Source organism: Periplaneta americana, chromosome 2 (assembly GCF_040183065.1).
Source record: "Periplaneta americana isolate PAMFEO1 chromosome 2, P.americana_PAMFEO1_priV1, whole genome shotgun sequence".
Taxonomy (NCBI): domain Eukaryota; kingdom Metazoa; phylum Arthropoda; class Insecta; order Blattodea; family Blattidae; genus Periplaneta; species Periplaneta americana.
Genome location: NC_091118.1, coordinates 144,442,582 through 144,466,486, shown reverse-complemented (window position 1 = coordinate 144,466,486; position 23,905 = coordinate 144,442,582). Strand labels below are relative to the sequence as shown.

The window sequence follows — 23,905 nt, the reverse complement described above, 5'->3', positions numbered from 1 at the left end:
GAAGGCAGTGTCCTAATGCAGTTTCATTACGATTTATGTGGAAAAGCTTACTTACTTACTTGCTTTTAAGAAACCCGGAGGTTCATTGCCGCCCTCACATAAGCCCGCCATTGGTCCCTATCCTTAGCAAGATTAATCTATTCTCTATCATCATATCCCACCTCCCTCAAATCCATTTTAATATTATCTTCCCATCTACGTCTCGGCCTCCCCAAAGGTCTTTTTCCCTCCGGCCTTCCAACTAACACTCTATATGCATTGCTGGATTCGCCCATACATGCCCTGCCCATCTCAAACGTCTGGATTTAATGTTCCTAATTATGTCAGGTGAAGAATACAATGCGTGCAGTTCTGTGTTGTGTAACTTTCTCCATTCTCCTGTAGCTTCATCCCTCTTAGCCCCAAATATTTTCCTAAGCACCTTATTCTCAAACACCCTTAACCTATGTTCCTCTCTCACCGTGAGAGTCCAAGTTTCACAACCATAAAGAATATAACTGTTTTATAAATTCTAACTTTCAGATTTTTTGACAGCAGACTGGATGATAAAAGCTTCTCAACCGAATAATAACAGGCATTTCCCATATTTATTCTGTGTTTAATTTCCTCCCGAGTATCAGTTATATTTATTACTGTTGCCCCAAGATATTTGAACTTCTCCACCTCTTCAAAAGATAAATTTCCAATTTTTATATTTCCATTTTTCGTACAATATTCTCGTCACGAGACATAATCATATACTTTGTCTTTTCGGGATTTACTTCCAAACCTATCTCTTTACTTGCTTCCAGTAAAATTCCCGTGTTTTCCCTAATCGTTTGTGGATTTTCTCCTAACATATTCACGTCATCCGCATAGACAAGCAGCTGATATAACCCGTTCAATTCCAAACCCTCTCTGTTATCCTGGACTTTCCTAATGGCATATTATAGAGCGAAGTTAAAAAGTAAAGGTGATAGTGCATCTCCTTGCTTTAGCCCTCAGTGAATTGGAAACGCATCTGACAGAAACTGACCTATACGAACTCTGCTGTACGTTTCACTGAGACACATTTTAATTAATCGAACTAGTTTCTTGGGAAAACCAAATTCAATAAGATTATCATATGAAACTTCTCTGTTAACCGTATGTGGAAAAGCTAAGGACCTAAAATATTAAAGTATTTAAGAAATGTAAAGAAGGTACCGGAATATCATTGCCAATGTTGAAGCTTAACGTATTGTTCTACATTTTACTTCAAAGCATCTTCAGATTTCATAACTTCAATTGCTGATAAGGCATCCATGTTTGTTTAGTATACAAGTCAGCAATCAAGCAAGCATTTTCGTTTACTATACGGACTTAACTGCTATGCACTATGTAACTTTGGATCATGACCTCTGACGTCACATTCAGCTATTTAGTCATCTATCTAGTTCACTACAGCTGCAAATGTAGCTTTAAGACACGGCGTTAATAAATCGACTTAAATTCCCACTGCTCCAAATTTAGCACTCAGTCTTAGTAGATTCGCTTAGTCTCTTGGTCTAATGGTTAGAGATGCTGGCTTCTAATCAGGAGATTTCGAATTCGATTCCTTACTCTGCCAAGGGATTTTTGTCTCTCTGTCTGTATACGGTGATTTCTACAAAAGAATTTAACGAATTGTATTCCTATTCACTTACTTGAAATTATTTATTTGATGTAGTATATCTTTCGAAATATATTTACAGAAAATAGTTTATTAACTGAAATTTAATTCGCAGCGTATTAAAACAACTAAAGTATTGCGAAACGCTCGAAATGTGAAATAAAATTTGAGTCACCTCTGTGGCACTGGCTTTTATATTTCATTTCATAGATATTTAATATCGGAGATTATTAATTGTTTAATATTAATGTTATTCACTTATTAATATCAGTTACAAACTCTTTCAATTATAGTTACTTATTTTATAATATTTTGTTTGTAATCAGTGCCATTTTTTAATACTTAATTTTTTTATTTTTCTTCTTGTTTCTGCCTACATTTGAACCTCCGAACACAACTGATGCCCATACGGGAGTAAATTCATTTAATTTAATTTAATTTTTAATATTTAATTTTACCTCTGATTGAGGTTTTCATGATTGAAGGGTTCAGAACCATAGTGGGCCAAGAGCCATTTATTAAAAAAGGAGAAAGGAAGGGTTAAAGTTAAGTGAATACTATGGTTTGCCCATATGGCGTGAGTCGTATAAATGAACCTAAAAGGGAGAGGTTAAACTAAGGTAAAGAAAGAAAGAAAGAATACCATAGTTTAATGAAGATTGACATATCATTTAGTTTTAATGTGCATACTTCATATTACTTGCTATACGATTCATTGAATTATGGTAGTCACTTAATTTTAACCCTTGCTTTCTCCACTTTTAATATGTGGTGCTTGGCCCATTATGGCTCTGAACCCTACATATGTACATCTGTTATCAGACAATATATCTATGTGGACATGTGTCAGAGGAAGAACATTTTGTTGTTTGTAAACTGGTATATATGAAGTCTGATTAGTGTAATATGTTACTAGTCAATGATGAATCTAATGGAGGAGGAAAGGTACTGGACACCCTACCCCATTATTTCCTGGCTTAGTATCCTCATGACTCATTGCCCTATTGGTGTCATTTATGAGGTTCAAACCTGTCTTCTGTTAGTTGACTAAACAACAAGAATTTACTAAAGATGTCATTATTTGTCCAACAGAATAATATCTGTTATAGTGACAATTAATATTTGAGAAGAAAAATTCGCTTCGGCGCCGGGGATCGAACCCGGGTCCTTGGGTCTACGTACCAATCGCTCTGATCACTGAGCTACACCGAATTCAGTCCACAGCACCGGATCGAACTCTCCTCCTACAGTGTTTCCCTTTTGTGGCCTAACTCCAAGTTGGACATATACGTTGACGTTTATATTTCATGTCAATTGCCATTATACAAGGAGCGCACTCAGCTGAGTGACTAATGGCCGGTATACCGAGCTCCTTGTATAATGGCAGTTGACTTGAAATATCAACGTCAACGTATATGCCCAACTTGAAGTTAGGCCACAAAAGGGAAACACTGTAGGAGGAGAGTTCGGTCCAGTGCTGTGGATTGAATTCGGCGTAGCTCAGTGGTCAGAGCGCTTGGTACGTAGAACCAAGGACCCGGGTTCGATCCCCGGCGCCGGAGCGAATTTTTCTCCTCAAATATTAATTGTCACTATAACAGATATTATTCTGTTGGACTAATTAATAACATGTTTAGTAAATTTGTCTAGCTAGCAGTGCATGTTTCTGTACAGATTGCTGTGCACTTTACTGCGGAATCCTGGCCATTAGTCACTCAGCTGAGTGCGCTCCTTGTATAATGGCAGTTGACTTGAAATATAAACGTCAACTTATATGCCCAACTTGGAGTTAGGCCACAAAAGGGAAACACTGTAGGAGGAGAGTTCGATCCGGTGCTGTGGATTGAATTCGGCGTAGCTCAATGGTCAGAGCGCTTGGTACGTAGAACCAAGTATCCGGGTTCGATCCCCAGCGCCGGAGCGATTTTTTCTCCTCGAATATTAAACAACAAGAGTTAATATGTCCATTATTGTGTAATATATTTAATATGTTCAATATTGTGTAATGTACTCGTATGTAATAGTTTTATTGTCTTTAATAATTATTTTGTATTAAATGTATAATATGTAGGCCTAATTTAATAATAAAAATATTCGAAGAGTGTCAATTTAAAGAATCCAAATGTTCAGTATAAAGCAGACTGGTACGCGTTACTGGAGCCAGGAGCTAGGAGCAGGCAATTAAATTTTATCTAAAATACAAACAGAGCTCACTGACGTTTAGGTGGTGGAAGATGGCGACAGCCGCTATAAAATCATAATATTATTAAGAATTCATTTTCTTGACGCTGTTTTCATGCCTTCTCAGTTACGTGCGTACGCTTGCTGCATATCGTTATGAATAATCTTTTATTTTGGTATTCTATAAAAAAAATCTTCAAAATCCCTGCAATTCATTTTTTCTATAAATAAGTCCGTAGTTTACTTTTTTATTTGGTTCCATAAACGAGATGGCGTTTTATTGTTGGCAATAATCAATACCGCGCTAGAAAATATTCGAACTTTCTAATGCATATTGTACTACCCGATATTTTAATTAAGAATGCTAAGCTAGATCAACACTATTCAATTTGCATACGAACAGCTGCGCCAGAAGGAGCGGATTTTGTCTTGAGCACTTGTTCGCGAAACCCTCCTGAGAAAAAGCAAAGGCTCTCTGCCGGCTTTATTGTGTTTCAGCTACTCGTTTAATGCGAGAACGGCCCTTTTGTCTTAAAGACTTCATCTACAGGATTTCCATGGAAAGTAAAGTAAAAATGAAATGTTTGTTTTAAAGTTATATACGACGTACCTAAATAAATACTTCCCTGTGTTATGAAAGATCATTGTTGTAGTTGTAATTATTTTTCTTCCTTTTCGCAAGTCATCTCACTTAACGAACTGAAGCTTCATCATTCAAATCCCCTACGGTCTATGTGGTTGATAATGTACAAAAGACAATAGAATATATTTACTTGCGGTTACATCAATTTTTCATAACATATTTCATTTCAATATTACTGTAACTGGTCGGCTTGGGTAGCGTAGTCGGTATAGCACTGCCCTTCTGTTCTCGAGGTTGCGGGTTCGATCCCGGCACAGGTCGATGGCATTTAAGTGTGCTTAAATGCGACAGGCTTATGTTAGTAGATTTACTGACATGTTAAACAACTCCTGCGGGACAAAATTCCGGCGCACCGGCGACACTGATATAACCTCGGCAGTTGCGAGCGTCGTTAAATAAACCATAATTATTTTTACTGTAACTGAGCGAAGTGGATAAGTGGCGACGCACTACATTCGCATTCGGGAGGTCCCGGGTTCGACCCCAGTGCCAGGCAATGTGATTGAGGTTTTTTCCGTGGTATTCTTCGACTGAATACAACTAACACTGTGCAACATGAAATTTGTCCTTTTTATGAGAATGTGTGTATTAGATATCCTATACTGTTCCACGGTCAGAGAGAATATGCAATTAGTTTTTCTCCATCATGTACTGTACCGTGTCTTTAATATTCATACTTTTTGTTTTTATGGTTTTCCTTAAGAACATAATTTAACGTATAAGATATTTGCACATACAAATACAGGGACATGATTTTATTTTTACTAACATTTTTAATATTAACCTGGCTACACGTTTGGATTAACGGTTCAAAAACGGAAACACCGTTTGCTGCCTCCTTCCACGACTGGAGTTCGATGATACTGCGTAAAATACAAACAAATCACTTTACTAGGTATAGGAGGGAATAAAAGTAGTTTATCCATTTACGTAAAGTATGAAATATCGCAATTTTGAGTTTGTTAATTTTCATTAGGTTTTTGTTTAATCAAAATACAGTACAGTATTAACAATAAGTGTTTTTACTCACGAACTGAGTTATCCATGCGAACGTATTCATTATGCAGTGTATATTATACTGTTAGAGCACTTTAGCGTACGATATAGAGAATGAAGTAAAATTGAAAAATAATCATAATATGGATATTTAAACACATTTTTTAAAATGGTGGCCGTTCATTTCGATACAGGCTTCAGTTCTTTTGTGCATATTATCGCACTATAGACTATTGCATCTAATTCCAATTATCAGTTTTGTTCTTCGTACTAGTTGAAATAATTCTGTACCACTCTATAAAAGAGTACCTTACGTACTGTAAATTCAATCTTCACTTCTGCCCAACCCCCACAGATAAAATTACTCAGACATGCTATCTACTGTCCGTCCAAGTGGTTATGTTTTAGGATCGTAAAAAGGGGGGAATCACTTGACAGTTAATTACTTAACGAGGCCCTTTTATTTAAGTTATTTTAAACAGTTGTATAATATTACGTAGACGTCCAATTCCTAACAGAAATTAATGTTTTCAGAAAAGAGCTAAGGCAGCCCAGCCACTAGCCTTTACAGAGGGACGAGCAGAAGCAGGTGGTGGAAATTGGGATGCGACGTAGGCAAAAGGACGACAGTACCTGTGCGAAAATATGATTCAATATTGAAAGCTCTTTCGTCACTGGAAAACACGAACATATTTCTGGCACGTATTATACTCACTAACTCAGTGCTGTTTACTATATGCGGCCTTGCTTCTGTGTAGAGGACAGTTTGAACTTCATTAGTAGAAGGGGTGGGAGTGAATTACATTAAAAAACTCAGGTACAAAAAAAGTTAAAGTAAAAATGATGTCCCTGTATTAATATTTCAATCTACCGCTTTCCACACCTTTTATTAATTCCATTTGTGTGTGTGTTTTTTTTTATAATATTGGCAGCCCATTCTGTGTTGCCACCTGAATTAACATTATTAACTAACGACATTTTTCCTTATTTTGAGGATTTTCTGCCTGTTAATGGTATCCTACTGTCGGGCTAGAAGAGGAGTGAGCAAATGAAGTGAAGCGAGTTTGTATTGCATCCTGCACTGTCTGTTATATCTCAGAAAAAAGATGATATTCCGTTAACTTCCGAGCTCTAGTTTTGACAGTATTATGTCTACGGAAAATGAGACATTATCTTTGGAAAGTTAAGACAATTTTTCAAATTAAATTAATAACAATACACAACGCTACCAACTCACTTTATTGCCTCAACTGATTGCCGTTCACATCCAAGCATAATCGGCAACGCTTTGGAAAGTCACCTCATTGCTTTACTATAAATTACCACTGAAATAACACGAATTTCTTCCCAAATTACTGTTTTCAATATGTAGATGTCTCAGGGTTTCCGAGGGTTAATCTTCTCATTCAAGTAACCCCACAATCAATAGCCACAAGCTGTGAGATCTGGGGAGCGGACTGGACTTTCTGTCGGTCTTTTCCTGGCCAACCACCTCTAAAGCAATTCGTGATTCAAAATTTCCCTCGTCGCAATAACATAGAATGTTCATCACTTTGCATCACTGGCACCACAAGTTCATGAAGAATTTCACAATACCGAACAGCATTAACAGTCTCCTCCAAGATTTAGATTCTTAATAATCCTTTCCATCCAATCATTGCCCAAACTGTGACTGATCTACATTTTAAAAGTGTCTTTTCAATGATTAGAAAAGCTGAGTTGAATAATACAGATGACAATGAAATAGTACATAACCCAACTTTGAAGTCTATCACAATATGTTGTAAAAAATCAATTTTAGAGCAAGTTATTGCTTAAAAACACAAGAACTTAATAATTTTAAAACTATTTTGATATACAGTGGAGTCCCTCTGTGGGAATCTTCTGTTATGGAAACTTCTAATTTGGAAAGCTAGCTGATTCTTCCCACTACAGAAACATCACTCAATACGTTACTGATAAGGCGATCGCTTTGCTCATGCTCGACGTTGACATCAAAAGATACAGCGAAGATGAGGAAAGATATTCGTTTTAACTTATACATGAAAATGCATACTTAAATAAAAATTATTTTAGCATTTAAATATATACACATACAAATATAAGTCCACACCTGTGGAGTAACGATCAGCGCGTCTGGCCGCGAAACCAGGTGACCCGGGTTCGAATCCCGGTCGGGGCAAGTTACTTGGTTGAGGATTTTTCCGGGGTGTTCCCTCAACCCAATACGAGCAAATTCTGGGTAACTTTCGGTGCTGGACCTCGGACTCATTTCACCGGCATTATCACCTTCATTTCATTCAGACGCTAAATAACCTAGATGTTGATACAGCGTCCTAAAATAACCCAATAAAATAAAATACAAATATAAGGAGAAGTTTTTTAATAACACATACAAATATAATAGTAAATAATTACAGTGGTAACTCCTCTAAATAAAATAACTATTTTAACATTAACGACAAAAATTTATCATTTAGATTGATACCTTTTATTCAGATAAATACAGATACATATATTCAGATAAAAAATTAAGTTGAAACTTGTAGGAAATCTGCTGCGTGGTCCCTCCAACGCTTAAAGACAACTACATCATCCTCAGCAATACATAGTATTAAAATAGTAAATAGTGTTTGTACTACCCTGTTGCTTCTACGAGTCACTGAGTTCATTGCTCGGCAGTGGTTGGATCGCCGAGGTAGTGGCGGATAAAAAAGACCAATAACGTAGTACACATTACGTACAAACGTATTAAATATCCTTTGATTGGCTAATAGTTTTACCCCCATTTATGAGCAACAAAGGGACTCCACTGTAACTAAAATACAATTACTAATTTATTATGTTCTATTGGGCCGTTCGTCACAACTGTTTCTAGTTGTCTCCTCCATTGCCAAATAGGAACAGATATTTCTCTTAGTGGAAGCTGATTGCAACATACATCAAAGTGTCATTTTAAATGCTCAGTGTCACATAGTTATAAAATAAATATAAAAAAATAAAATAACATAGCTATAAAAATAGGTATTCAATATTCCTGAATTAAGACCACAGAATGATCTTAAATCTAGTGCTGTGAAATCAGCTCAGTTCCAGGTGAGCGGGTGAGTGAGTGAGTGAGTGAGTGAGTGAGTGAGTGAGTGAGTGAGTGAGTGAGTGAGTGAGTGAGTGAGTGAGTGAGTGAGTGAGTGAGTGAGTGAGTGAGTGAGTGAGTGAGTGAGTGAGTGAGTGAGTGAGTGAGTGGAGAATTTATCAATTAAAAACACATGATGATAATCGCGTCCTTGCAAGGTGTCTTGGAACCCACTTAACCTTTAAATGAATTCCTAGCCAAAAGACCACTCGTCTCACTTCGTTCACACTGTCCACTTAAAGGACTTAAGTAAATTTTGCGGGGGAAAAACCGAAAGTACAGTCAACTAGTAGAACTTTAAGTGGATTGGCAAGTTACGCTAAACGGACACGAGTACCACAACAACATAGACAGCTACTACTGCCGCATCGTAAAGCATTCCCCGCCCAGTAATTGAGCAGGGAAAAGCAGAATCACCAAAGCCTAATCCTCGTGGCCCGTTTCTTTCAGGTCTAAACCCGACATCTGTCTTAACGTCTTAGGAAAACGACGGAATAAGTGGTTGGACTAGTAGTAGTGACTGTAATAAAAATCGAGGGATTCTCTGAAAAAGAAGTGCAATTATTATAAGTTTATAAATCTCCTCTAACCAGGATTAGGATAGTTTTGTGAGGAATTGCCTTGAGAGAGATTAGGTGGGTGCATAATTGCTACAGTCATGCTGGCTAATTACATCATCAGTCGCTCGTAGCATCATCCTCATGTGTATTAGGCCTATTTCACTGTGTTTTTGCCCATCTTGCATAAATAAATAATGTGGCATACTGCCTTTAATCTGATTAGTGTAATATATTACTAGTCAGCGATGTATTGTATTTATTAACATTCCATGGTATTCATACATTGCTTCACAGCTAGAATATGGAACAAGTCAAAAAACTTAATACTGCTATAAAGTCTTAATTTATAGTCACAGTCTAGTTGAAATATATACAGAAGAGGTTTGCAATATAGTCTACTAGTACAACATAAGTTTTATTATCAATTTCATGAAGCGTTGTTGAATGTCATGAATTCACCTACAGAATAGAAGGCGTGAGAAATTAAGTACTTCTTTAATTTGGCTCTAAATAATCTTATGTGTAGAGTTTCATTTTTATATCGATAGGGAGGCTATTAAAACTTTTTACTGCCTTATAACGCAATCCTTTTTGATAGCACGACAGACTTGCCGATGGAGTACGAAAGTAATTTTTTTGACGCGAATTTAAGCTATGAACTGTTGAATTAGTTACAAAGTTTTCACGGTTACATACAAGGAAGATTATTAATTAAAAATTATATTGACAAGCCATGGTCATTATTTGTAGTATGCAGTGGAGGGCGAAAAGAACTGGCCAACCTAACCTATTATCTCCTGGCTTAGTTTCCTCATGAGTGTTGCTTTATTGGCGTCTCTTATAAGGTTCAGACCCGTCTTCGGACAGTTCACTAAACAACAGTGTCTTCTATTCCTGAAATGATCTGAGATAACATATCTTCAGAGTATGACTGTGCATTGAACTTGATTCCCTTTTCAATAGAAATTAATTTAGTTATTTTCTTCATTTGAAACTCTAGAGGAAGCCATTACGGAGCCGTAGAAATATATTTCATGTAATAATCTCTCAAGTAGACTATCTTTCTTTACAAACACATTAGCGCAAATTCTTCCATTTCGAGTGTTTTAGGAGCCCCAGTAATGAATTTTTTTGAAACTATGAACGTTATTTTTAAGATTTATGCTCTACTTACGAATTTATCCAAGAGTTTCCTTGCTCTAGCTTGTCTTTTTGTTTTTTACTTTATTTAGTAGAGTTACGTTGCTCCTTTTTAAACATTCTAACTTTAAATACAGTTTGCTAATATGCCTGACTGAGGAGCTACATATAGGCCTAACTGTATGTCACGCTGTCTGGTGAATACTTCAACTTTACGTGGAGCTTCAACTTAGCTACCGAGAAATTCAAGCACTTCTGGTATTGCGAACAGAGCGAGATCTTCCACTTCCAACTTTACGGCTGAAGCTGCCGCTTAGACTATCCATATCTTACAGACCAGACGTTGCACACTTGAGATAGACGATTATCTCTGAGAGAATTTGTTCACATTTCGACGGGCTGGTAAGTTGTTACATTCATTTAGGCTGTAAATGCTTAATAAAAGTTTTGTCTTTGTTTTTAGCAAGCCATTATTCCTTACGCCTGCGTCGTAGCATCGTGGTCTGAGCCATCGTACCTTGGACTAGCGTTACAGAAGGAGTAACGGTTCGATTCTCCATGGGGGAAGAAATATTGTCGTAAAATGTCGACAAATGTATGGTAGCGTAATTTGGTTCTGCGAATGTGCTATAACAACAAAGAGAATCATGCTAACCACATGATACCCCCGCTACTGGTTGGATGGTAGTTCCTCTCTACTTAGGGATGTGGATGCGAGACCAGAAGTCTTCGCAGTCTATCTGTATGGGGTGTCGCGTCCAGGATGAAATGTTTATAATAATAATAATAATAATAATAATAATAATAATAATAATATTATTATTATTATTATTATTATTATTATTATTATTATTATTATTACTATTCTGTCAAATATTGTCGATTTACAAGCAACACACGTTAAGTAAAAAATATTAGGCCTACTTCTGAGAAAAAGACGTATGTAATGTACATAATGCATACGTATAAATTTAGAATTGGAAAATGAAATACACTTGAAAAAAAACAAACAACTTACTACAAATAATATTTTTAGGAAACTGTTTTGTCAAGAACTTTCAAACCTTTTTTCTCAGAAGTAATATTTTTTTACGTAATGTGTTTTGCTTGTAAGCCGACGATATAATAGGTCTGTCTTTCAGATTATCGTAATTTACGTTTTTCAGTTTTAACAATGAAATGAACTAAATAATGACATTCAAAAGTGCGTTTTTATTTTATTTATTTTTTATTTATTTAATGCAGGGCTGTAGAGTGTATCTTTAGCCGTGATAATGGCAACATGCAATATTCATAGTTTAGTGTGAAACAAGTAAACAAGTATAAAAATAAACAAACAAACAGTGAGATAAGTACATAATAATTCATATCAGCAAGAATGATGGAATATATATAACATGAGAGGAAGAGTAACAAATTTTATATTTGGATGGCCATCATCGTCTCTCTTGCTTCCCAATACTTCTCTACCAGTGTTGTGGACGACAGATTGGGACAATCCATTAGATGGTCTGAGTCCATTACGATATTCTGGTTTCAGAGTGGGCAGTTAGGATTCTGGAGTAAACCAATGCGGCATAGATGTTTACCCAAGCAATCATGTCCAGTTGCTAATCGGAATTTGGCAACTGCTTCTCTCCTTGGCCAATCTGGTACCGAAGTTACATTGTCTTTCCATTCATAGGTGCTTATGTTATCTTGCAGAGATTTTTTTTATAAGTTTCCTTTACCTTCTATCGTATGATGGTTGATACTCGACTGTAGGGTACTTCACAAACATAGGGCATCTCCTCGTGGTGCACCCTGGAAACGCAAAAAGAGTGGCTAAGTAGTTTATCACGCCTGTAGGAAATGGCAACCAACAATATGAAGCATTTTTATTATTCTTGTCGAAATGAATATTTATCCGCATGGTCTGAGTTAGCGTACGTATTATCCATTCAAGCGTTCTGTGATTCGATTCCCGGAGTAGGAAGAAATTTATCTTCCATCATCATGACTGGATGGTTGCATGTTGTCTTGCGATTGTCTTATGATGTCTATCCGGTAGCCCTGCTTTGTGTCAATCCCACATCTATGAAGGTCCTCAATGTGTAGATGTTTATTATTTATTCACAGACATTGTCCTTCCTCTCCTATACCTCAGTATAGGCCTCAAGTAGGCCTACCACTGGGAGGTGGGGAGAAAGGATAGAAAAGAAGTAAATTTATTTGTTCCAAAGCGAAGAATTGTTTGACTTTTTGGACTGTTGAATAATTAAATGTATGTCTGATTTATAATTTTAAAACTTACACGGTTTTCTTTTGTTTTCCAGGCGTCTGGCTGATATTTCCCGTTCTACGAGGGGTGTAATTCTTCTCATATGCGACTTACACACCGCCAGGCAGGTAACAAGGGAAGCGAAACGTCTCAACATGATGAGCGGTCACTTCGTTTGGCTGTGGATCGACACTAGCGCTTCATCAACAATATCAGATACAAGAAACAACCTCTCCTCTGCGGAAAACACCACCAGGAACGACTCGATGACCCGCAACACAACCGCCAACAACCCTCCCCCCCTTCAACCACAATCAGTGACACAAATGCCTACAAAATTAAGACCCAGACCCAATCTTAATAAAAGAAGGGAGAGAGACTCAAGTGACGACAGCAATCGTTGGGAGACGTCATCAAGCAATAATAGCAACTCTGGAGAAGAGGAACCACGTCTCGAAGACGAGCCATCAAGTGCTGCCAGAAAGACAAGAGCAACTGAAGACGTTAGAGAGACATCTACTTCGTTAAAAGATAAGAAAACATCTGCTGCAACAACGAAAAGTGACAGTGGTAAAGTGTTTTCTCCTATTGACGCTCTAAGGACTACGTTAAAAAATGAAAATGTGATTAGTGAACGTGATATGAACAGCATTAAAAATACCTTCACAAACGCAGCTGCTGGAGGAACTGGAACGAACTATCTGGACCCTATTTCGAAATTAGAGGAGTCTCATATTCGTTTAGGAAGTGGTTATCTGAGGAACACATTGAAGGCTAGTGTCAATGTGCCTATAGGACAAGATAGGATAGGAGATCATGTGAATTTCAGGGATATTAAATTAAAACCGGATGCAGTGCAGAGTATTAGGAACGGTGGTGACGGTTGGCTTTACCAAGATAAGAAGAATGGTGTGCCCCTGTTAAGTGAGGTTGTGGTCGACGATGAGGACGAGGAACAGGATGAGTCTCTTCCCGTTGGGATGCTGGCGATGAGGACGCAGCCGATGCGACTGGACCGCCATCTGGTGAAGGGCGCGGTACGTCTGCTGGCGGACACACTGCGCCGAGTCCTCGCCCAGTGTGCGGACTGGAGGCCCACCCCTCCAGATGCCAATAGCAGCAGCTGCTGGACCAAGCCTCACGCCTCCTACCGAAACTTCTCGGAGTTGTTTGCGAGGTAAGCTTGGACTGTATGCTAATATGACACCAAATTTACTTAAACTTCTGAAATGCTTCAGAACAAGTTCGCGGACCTCCGATTGCGAACACTTTGCATGAGTGGCTTAATATAGGGGAGAGTTGGGTAGTATCGGACATCGGGTAATATCGGACAGTGATGTTTCTTTCATCTACCACCAGATGGTAGTACCTAAGTGACATGGTTACGTTTCTGTATGCGACATCTGAACATTGCTACTACTATCTGGTGGTAGATAAAAGAAACATCACTGTACTACCATCTTGTGGTAGATGAAAGAAACATCACTGTCCGATATTACCCGATGTCCGATACTACCCAACTCTCCCCTAATGGTAATAAGTTTGTCAAATTTTTAGATTCCACAAAAATAAAAACACCAATTTGTTCGTAAAGAAATGGTATTTTATTAAAACGCGAAAAAATTAAATATGACCACCAACGCTCTGTTGTTCAATAAGACTAGGGTTTCCAACCTGTGTGTCGCGACACATCGTTGTGTCACACAGCTCCTTGGAGTGTGTCGCGAAAGTTTGGATTTGAAAAATAAATTTTATGCCATCCAGAAAGACTCTTTACAACACATTTTTTTTTACAACGAAGTCTTTGATATGGTACATTTTATTTTAAGACAGACTTTACCAATGAAACGTGAACATCTGCAACAATGCTCTGTTCAGTTTTTCAAACATAAGGCCAGGAATAAAGAAATTCTATGCAAGCACCAACCACAGATGTCACATTAATTTAAATAGGCGAGTTTTCAAAAACGATCATCTTTGATCGGACATCCAGAATAGATAGGTTGGGATTTTTACACGTACCTTTTTTTTTCTAATACCACACAAGTTGCTGCTTGTTCTTCTAGAATTTTCGATTGCGTGTTAACACCGACCTATCTACAACACTACATAGAAGTTTTATCAATGTTTTTTTCTGGTGGAACGCGCTGGGACGGCGTTCCGTCACATTTTTGTTGTATTTTTCATCGTGGAATCGAAATATGTGTGAATAATTATGTTTTTAGTATAATTTTTCTTTGAATTCCGCTTAGACCTTGAAAGTCTTAGTTGGACGAAAAGGGGGTAAAAAACGATAAAATTCCCTTGCAGTTAGCAATAATCATCTCCCTATACCTATAAAATATTCTACATAGAGTTCCACCACCTTTTTCTCCAGAAGAAATGTACTAATTACCACCACCACCACCACTACTGCTACTACTACTACTACTACTACTACTACTACTACTACTACTACTACTACTACTACTACTACTACTGCTACTGCTATTGCTACTGTTACGAAGACAAATAAGTGTGTCGCAATATTGTGGGCGTTAAGTAAAGTGTGTCGTCAGTCAAAAAAGTTTGGGAACCACTGCAATAAGAAATAGTCTTTCCTCTACGCTATAAACGGCATTAATAAGCACATTCCTAGGGATATTTTCAATGACATCCGTTATTGAATGTTTCAGTTCCTCACGTATAGTAAGTCTACTAAGAAATACCTTTTCTTTTATATAACCCCATAACCAGTAGTCAGCTGGATATGTCTGGTGACCTAGAAGGCCAACAGTTCGGAAAATGCCCACTAATTGCGCGATCACCAAATGTGTTGCGCAATATTGTTTTTACATTATTTTGTATGTGAGATGGAGCGCCGTCTTGCATGAAAACAATGTTTTCTTTTTCATGATTCTGTAACGCTGGTATTGTAAAGTCTTGCAACATTTGAAAATATCGCTGCCTGGTTACCGTCACTGTTTTTGTTTGTCCATTTTCAATTTCTTCATAGAAATATGGTCTTATTATGAAATATGACGTAAAACCATGTCAGTCAGTAATCTTTATATCATTTAATGCTTGCTGTAGAATTGTGTTCTGATTATCTTCTGCCCATATCCTGCAATTATGAGTGTTAACACCTCCGTTCAATCCGAAATGTGTCTCATCTGTACATTTCTCAATCTGTGTAACGTTCGATATCTTCTCAATGCATATGCATTTTGTCTATTGCATTCGTAACAGCACTGAAGAAAGAAAGCCAATTCGAACTCGTAAAGGTAAGACCATTGTAAAAATTATTAAAACTACTCTCCTACAACTGTCGTCTGTATTCTGAAAAACAGTTATTGTTTATACAAGCGTGACATAATTACCATAGCAACGAAAGACGCATTAATAAAAAGAAAACCTAAACATTCTAAACAGTAATGGTACCTGTATGAAACCAAACTTCTGGTATGTACAAAAGATGCAGCTGTTTCAAAATGGGAACTTACTTTTGAATAACCCTATACTTACTAAATCACACATAAAAACTGCAAAAAGCTGCCTGCAGCTTGTGAAATACTGTATTACGTTCTTATTTTTAGAGTGCAATATTTCTAGATATTTTAAAGAAACGTTTAATTATATTTGAGAGCCTCTGGGAGCACTAAAGTTCGTGGACATGCGTTGTTTCTCAGATACACGATTTCTTTTGTAAAAAATTATAGTAGTTTGTGTTTATTTTTGTATGAGTTAATGAGAACAGGAGCTTATTATTATTTAGTACATAATGTATTTTGTCCTTCATATTACAAAATGAAAAAGAAAACAATTCAGAAACACATTAAAGTGAAATTACTGATAAATATTGAAGTTTCACACTACAGTTCCTTAGGTGCACCATCCCTGTTACGACAAAGTCAGAAAAATATATCTTCATAAAATCTTTTGATTTCATCCTCTTCAGGGAAATACTGTCTGACATCATCACTTAAAATAAGGAGACATATCAATTTTCTCCTACAGGCATGTAGGCTATTAATGTTAGAAACACAATAAACTCATTTCGGTTAAAAATGGACTTCTGTGGTTTCTCAAATAAGCGATTCAATTATTCTTTCACTCAGTGTCATTTTTTTAATAGCTGATCATGTGACCTCAAGGTTTGTAATCCATACTTTGTTGACATGAGCACTGGGCATGCGATCATGGCGCCCGAGATTGAAATGTCTATGAAATTCTCTTCTAGCAACCTTATAACTGTCATTATTTCCACCTCCTTGATTACGTATGCACGCTGCGCAACGTTCCACTGCTCCATAGTGACTAATCATTTAGTGCTACATGAATGACAGAGCTTTGGCAATATAATGACAGATAACACCGTCTTATATCTGCTACTACACTCGTGTATTGCGTTCTTTCACAACGCCTGTTTCTCTGGCGAACCATGTATATGTTGTACAAATTGAAAATTTGCTGTAGTAAGAATATAGGCTATTCTCTTATGTAGCAAATCAGATTTGAAATTCAATAACCATGACAATATTGAGCGCTGAAAACCCATGAAAACTACATATCTAACTCGTAAATATTACGTCTGTTATCGGCTCAGAAGTAACGTGAAACTGGAGTAAGTCAGGGAACTTTGCTGACGCTATAGAAAATTTAAGTGTGTGAGTGAACAAGTTGGGTTGTGTAGGCGAGACAACACTCGACGTAATAAAAAGCAACTTGAATGGAATTGTACTCCCAGTAGGGTTCAATCTCGAGGTGGATGTGAGAGAGACAGCCTTTACAAGAAATATACGATCAAATAAGCTCGACGAGGCTGTAATCGTTATCTCGGACTTCCTTTAAACTCTATCGACGAGATAAATGTCGAGGTTAACATGCAACAAATGCCATCGAGTAACAAGGACGTATCGACTGGTGTTAACATTTGTTTCAATTGTTGAAAACGGTTAGGAGACTTAGTTTGAGAAAGTGGAAAAAGTTACAAACACATGGAATTTAACAATTCGAATCCTCTAATTCCATGATATCTTGTAAAAGATTCGAAATTCGAAAACTCTAATCTTAGCGCTTTTATTTACCGTATCTTTCGAATTCTAACCTAAAAACTATTCAAACTTTGGAAAGATTAGTTTTCACTCCAGTGACGCCCAATAGAAGCGTTCGCTAATAAGAAAAAAGTCGACTATTGCAATTTCGGTGGTATCCAATGGCAGCCTTGAGTAGCCACACTGTTTTCAGCATGACTTCTAGCGGAATCTTCTGAAACTTATGATTGATGGAATCGAGAGATTCAAGATTCGGGAGATACGAGGGATTCGAGAATCTTTTAGAATTCGGATTCGAGAAAATTTAGAATTCGTCCCACCATTAAATGTTTTTTTCTAAAAATGTTCTAATAAAATTCACGGGTTGTGTTCACCATTGTTTCTTTAAACTGCGTTAAAATTTTGAATGGATGGTTTTAAAACTTGATGAGATACAGAGCAAATGTAGTCTGCTGTATTTTACAGTAGATTTACACGTCCTGGTTATCTTAAATGAGTATAATAATAAATTCGTTTTAGAAAATGAATATTTTTGTTGTAATGTCTTCTTCTTCTTCTTCTTCTTCTTCTTCTTCTTCTTCTTCTTCAGCCACAGGGATTAGGCCTATTGGCCTGTTCCGTCTTCAAGGCTTAAATCATCTGTCCATCTTATTTTCGGTCTTCCGACATGTCTACATCTTGTTGGTGCATAATCCATAATTTGTTTTTGTAATCTGTCATTCCAGTCCTGTAATTACCTTGAAGATTCACAGTAAGAAAAATGTCCCCTGGCCTCGTTACAAGCGATGCGCAGGATAAGACTAGTGATAGGGCTGCTATCTTAATGCTTCTAGTCAAACATCGCTGTGTACCATCCCCAACAGCGAGGGCTGCTCCTTCCACTCAGCAAACCGACCGTATGCCGCTCTTTTGACCGTTGGAATCTTCACACAATACCCTATGCAAGGGGGCCTGTTGTAATGTAATAAGCAAAATTATTTATACAACATGTGTGAGGCGTGGACTTCTTTGCAATCGAGGAATTTCAGCACTCACAAGTCGTGCCGAGAATATTTCCACTCGGACAAGTAAATTTTGTGTTCATTGTATATCCATGTCATTTACGTAACCTGAAGATGACCAGTTCTTGGTCCAAAACGTTTATCCATGTTTCTTTGATTATTATAAATAGGTTTTAGTCCATTATTTAAAGATAAGTTTTTAGGCGGAAGAAGATCGTTAAATATTTATTGTACTAGATAATAACTTAACTGAAAATATAACATTTTAAAAAGATTTAGACAGTAATTGCGCAAAATTTATTTGACACAGATTTACATAGAACCAACATGAGATGGTATACTTTATTTACGTTTATTTTATTAGATTCTATACTTTATAAATATTTTAAATTATCTAATTAAATAAGCCTTTAATTTAGTGTCGGAATGTGTAAGATTCAAATCCGATGTCCACCGATGCCCTCCTCTTCAGCATTAGTTCTCTTTCTGCTACGACATACCCCTCTATTAACATGAATTATTAGGTTTCCCAGCCTCGAGATCGTAAAGATAAAAACTGTGTTTGCAGGAGACGAATTGACATTCAGGTCAGATGAAGCTGGAAGAGACTAGGTTCCTAATGGAAACGGGCCAAATACTGATTCTACTGATATTGATTTTCTGTACAGTCATGTTTTTATTCATGTGCACCGTCCACACCGTGGATATTGCATTTCAGAAGATATTCTTTCTCTCTTACATCTTGCCACCGTAATAAAAATGACGTAAATAAAGTGAAGATTGTTATGTAAGTCCTTTTTCTTTTTTTGTCTCGAAAATCAATTTAAGCTCAGCACTGACAGAATCTTTACACATTGAATAAAATAAATTCTTACGTTTGAATCCCTTGTAAGGAGAGTCAAAAGGACGTCTTGAAATAACCCTTGTATCTACGGCTATCGAAAGCTTTTATTTTTCACAATGCTTTCAACACATCCTTAATACTACTGAGACTGACGTCATAAACTGTACTTGTCACAAGTCATATAAGATGTAATGCGTTGAAGAATAGCCACTTTTATCATCTGAAATAACAGAGGACTAAAAACGCGACAAACAGCAGACTCTGTTTCACAGACAGTTCTTATAATTTGGCGGAAAATTTGTATACACTATGCATTGTTTCCATCTTTCTCATGTGTTGAATATAATAAAATTATATACAGGTATCGATGTAACTCAGGCGGTAGCAAGCCGTTTCCTTGCTGATCCTGAGCTGTACTCGGGTGTGAGTTCGAATCCCGCTTGGACTGATTACCTGGTTGGGTTTTTCCGAGATTTTCCCCTAGTATAAGGCGAATGTCAGGTAATCCATATCGCCAAATATCCTATCGCTATCACCAATTTTATTGACGCTAAATAATCTATAGTTGCTCTTAATAAACTATTTATAAATGTATTAATAATAATACTAATAATAATAATAATAATAATAATAATAATAATAATAATAATAATAATAATGGTTTATTTAACCTGACAGAGGTTGAAAAATTCACATATCTTGGAGTAACAGTAACAAATATAAATGACACTTGGGAGGAAATTAAACGCAGAATAAATATGGGAAATGTCTGTTATTCGGCTGAGAAGCTTTGTCATCTAGTCTTCTATCAAAAAATCTGAAAGTTAGAATTTATAAAACAATTATATTACCAGTTGTTCTGTAAGGTTGTGAAACTTGGACTCTCACTTTGAGAGAGGAACAGAGATTAAGGGTGTTTGAGAATAAGGTTCTTAGGAAAATATTTGGGGCTAAAGGTACGTTTTCCTCGGTGCGACTATTGCGATGATCGTTCAACGATGATCGTGCAACGATGATCGTGCAACGATAATCGTTGAGCACTATTTCTTTGTATTTTCTATGGAGCTGTTTTCCTCCGAGCGACTGCCGCGACTCTAGAAATTAATACAAAGAAATAGTGCTCAACGATTAGCGTTGCACGATCATCGTTGAACGATCATCGCAATAGTCGCACCGAGGAAAACGTACCTTAAGAGGGATGAAGTTAACAGGAGAATGGAGAAAGTTACACAACGCAGAACTGCACGCATTGTTTTCTTTACCTGACATAATTAGGAACATAAAATCCAGACGTTTGAGATGGGCAGGGCATGTAGCACGTATGGGCGAATCCAGAAATGCATATAGCGTGTTAAATGGGGGACTGGAGGGGAAAAGACCTTTGGGGAGGCCGAGACGTAAATGGGAAGATAATATTAAAATGCATTTGAGGGAGGTGGGATATGATGATAGAGACTGGATTAATCTTGCACAGGATAGGGACCGACGGCGGGCTTATCTGAGGGCAGCAATGAACCTGCGGTTTCCTTAAAAGCCATTTGTAAGTAAGTAAGTAAGAGTTAAAGCCATACGGCCTTCTCTAACACTCAACCAGGAGAAAAACTGCTATGCAAAGGACACTACAAATTTACAAAGTACAATATACACACACACACACACACACACACACACACACACACACACATAAAACTGAAGTAGATGATCATAATATAATGTAAACAACGTCAGTAGAAGTCAGACATAATATTCACTTCAGACGGCAGATTTCTTCGCTCACTAGAGTTCCCAAACATTTTTTTTATATAAAATAGTAATATCGGGATGGAGAGTTCGGGAAAGTGTTCTTCGAGAAATATGTTTTCGGGAGAAATGTTTCAGGATAATAGAATTTGGGAAATGTGCTTTCGGGAGATAGATTTTGAGATGTAGAATTCAGGAAAGTGCTTTTCGTGAAATGTGTCTTCGGGAGAAAATTTTCGATGTATAGAGTTCGGAAAGGTGTTTTCATGAGAAAGGTTTCGGGACGGAGAGTTCGGAAAAGTGTTCTTCGAGAAATGTGTTTTCGGGAGAAATGTTTTCATGATAATAGAATTTGGGAAGGTGTTTTTCGGGACGTGTGCTTTCAGGAGGTACTGTAGGTTTTGGGATGTAGAATTTGGGATGGTGTTTTTTGGGAAATGTATCTTCGGGAGAAAAGTTTCGGGGTATAGAGTTCGGGAAGGTGTTTTCATGAGAAAGGTTTCAGGATGGAGAGTTCGGGAAAGTGTTCATCGAGAAATGTGTTTTCGGGAGAAATGTTTCAGGATAATAGAATTTGGGAAGGTGTTTTTCGGGACATGAGCTTTCAGGAGATAGATTTTGGGATGTAGAATTCGGGAAGGTGTTTTTTGAGAAATGTATTTTCGAGAGAAACGTTTCAAGATGTAAAATTTTAGAAGATTTTTTCTGAGGAAAAGTTTCGGGATATAGAATTCGGAAAAGTGTATTTCGGGAAAATGGATTTTAGGGAGACTGGATTCGTGATATTCAACCCAACTGATTCAAAACGCACAAACAACTCAGTTTATACTCTGTGTTGCTACTGAGTATAAAACAGATCACGTCTAGTATGAGTCCTAAACAGCCATTTGGCTACTACTCTATTTTAAGGAATTTTGCTCCAGTGTGTCGTCTGTATTTACAGAACGACCCTCAGGTTATATTTCAACAAGATAATGCTACACAGCAACTCAGATTTCTAAAGTCAAAATAATGTTCCAACTTTGTCCTGCTCCGCTAGATTGCTAGAATTGTCACCCATATAAAATATATGGTATATGATCAAACGACGTGTATAGCGGCTGAATAGTGTGCCAGCCAGTACTGATGAACTTTGGGCACGTTTGTATGATGCATGGATGGCTATTCTATACTACAGTATTAAAACTTTATTTTACTCGAAGCCCAAGTGAGAGAAGAGGAGCTAATAGAAGCGTAGGTTGGCCATGACCATTATTAAAAAATCCTATATATCTTCACATGTGTCAGAAAAATTGTAATAATTTCTTGAATGCAGCTCACTAAACAGAATCTAAGAAAATGAAAAGCTTAATTCAAATCGTTCTTGGTTTTCTGTGTTTTTTGAACATACCTATGTTTGTAGTGTTTATATTTCAATAACTATTAGATGGCGTTTTTCAGAAAACTCTCGACCATTCCGTAACCATAATGATTTAAGAGTTTTTCTACATATTAAGGGTTCAGAACCATAGTGGGCCAAGCGCCATTTACTAAAACCATAGAAAGCACTGGTTAAAATGAAATTATCACAATAATTCAATGGAAGCATATAGCAAGTAAACTAAAGTATACACATTCAAACTAAATGATATGGATTTTAAAATATTAGTGACCGTAATTTTTCCACGTAAGCTTAATTTACCTCTTAAATCAGTAAATTATTGTGGATATAATTGCTTATACTTTCTTTAATAGACCTGTACTTTCTCTTACATTAAGAATTCAAGTTTTTATCTGAAGATGGGAATGAAAGAAACGTCAGTTATATTATTTCCGAATGTTTGAATGCTACACTTCTCACTTTCTTGAAATAAATCTCTGTTGAATTGATATGAATAAATTTCACTGGTGAATCAATACCGTTCATACAGTCGTGGACCCCTTATGGACTCTGTAAAATGGAACCGTGCGTGGAAATGGAAAAATGCCTGGGGTAGAATGTATCGACCACCTGCTATACGAGCTAGCTCATGACTGGTAGACCGTTCACTTCGAAATACCACAGCACAATTAATCCTCCACTAATGATCACATATTATCACTTGCATACTGTATCGAAGTCTTTAAAGCATTCTTTTGCGAGTTATGCATAAGTAAAATTCTACAATACTGAATATGCAGATGAGAAAGATTCTTGCGGTTTCTACGTCACAGAGATTAAAAGACCGATTCAAGTGTAGTAAAACAGTAACAGCACTTGTAGAGAAAGAAATCTACAAAATTAAAAAAGGACATTAATTTTTTGTAATGGGATTATAACTTCATTAGCTAATTCTGAAACACTAACAGTACTATTAAGAGGAACCGTTCAAGGGAATCGTACCCCTTTATTGATATTCACCCATGAGCACATGACTAGTGTCATGTGTGAAGGAAGAGAAGAGATGAACTGAAAATTCAGCAGTGGAATGAGATCGTATCATATCATTGGGTCTGATATTTGGATGATGGTGATGATAATGATGATGATGATGATTGATGATGATGTAACGAAATTATATTGCAATGTTTTGAAAATGGAAAATACAACATATAAAACTTAGTACAGATTACAGAATATATAAACAACAGTCATTCTAGGAGAAAAGAAAATTTCTTCATTTTTTAATGAAAATAAAATATAAGCACGCTTTGTAAGTAATTATACATGCTACCGTTAGCTACAATGGGTGATTAGAATAAAAGCATTGTCTTGCCTTTCCTGC

The 23,905-nt window shown here is 36.9% G+C and overlaps 1 protein-coding gene across 1 annotated transcript in view; it reads left to right on the top strand.

The window, feature by feature from the left end:
* LOC138695193 (uncharacterized) overlaps window positions 1–23,905 on the top strand; it is a 156,177-nt gene that overhangs the window by 35,902 nt on the left and 96,370 nt on the right. Inside the window, exon 3 of the mRNA XM_069819651.1 lies at window positions 12,599–13,720. Within this exon, the coding sequence (XP_069675752.1) occupies window positions 12,599–13,720 (1,122 nt within the window). The remainder of the gene's footprint in view (window positions 1–12,598; window positions 13,721–23,905) is intronic.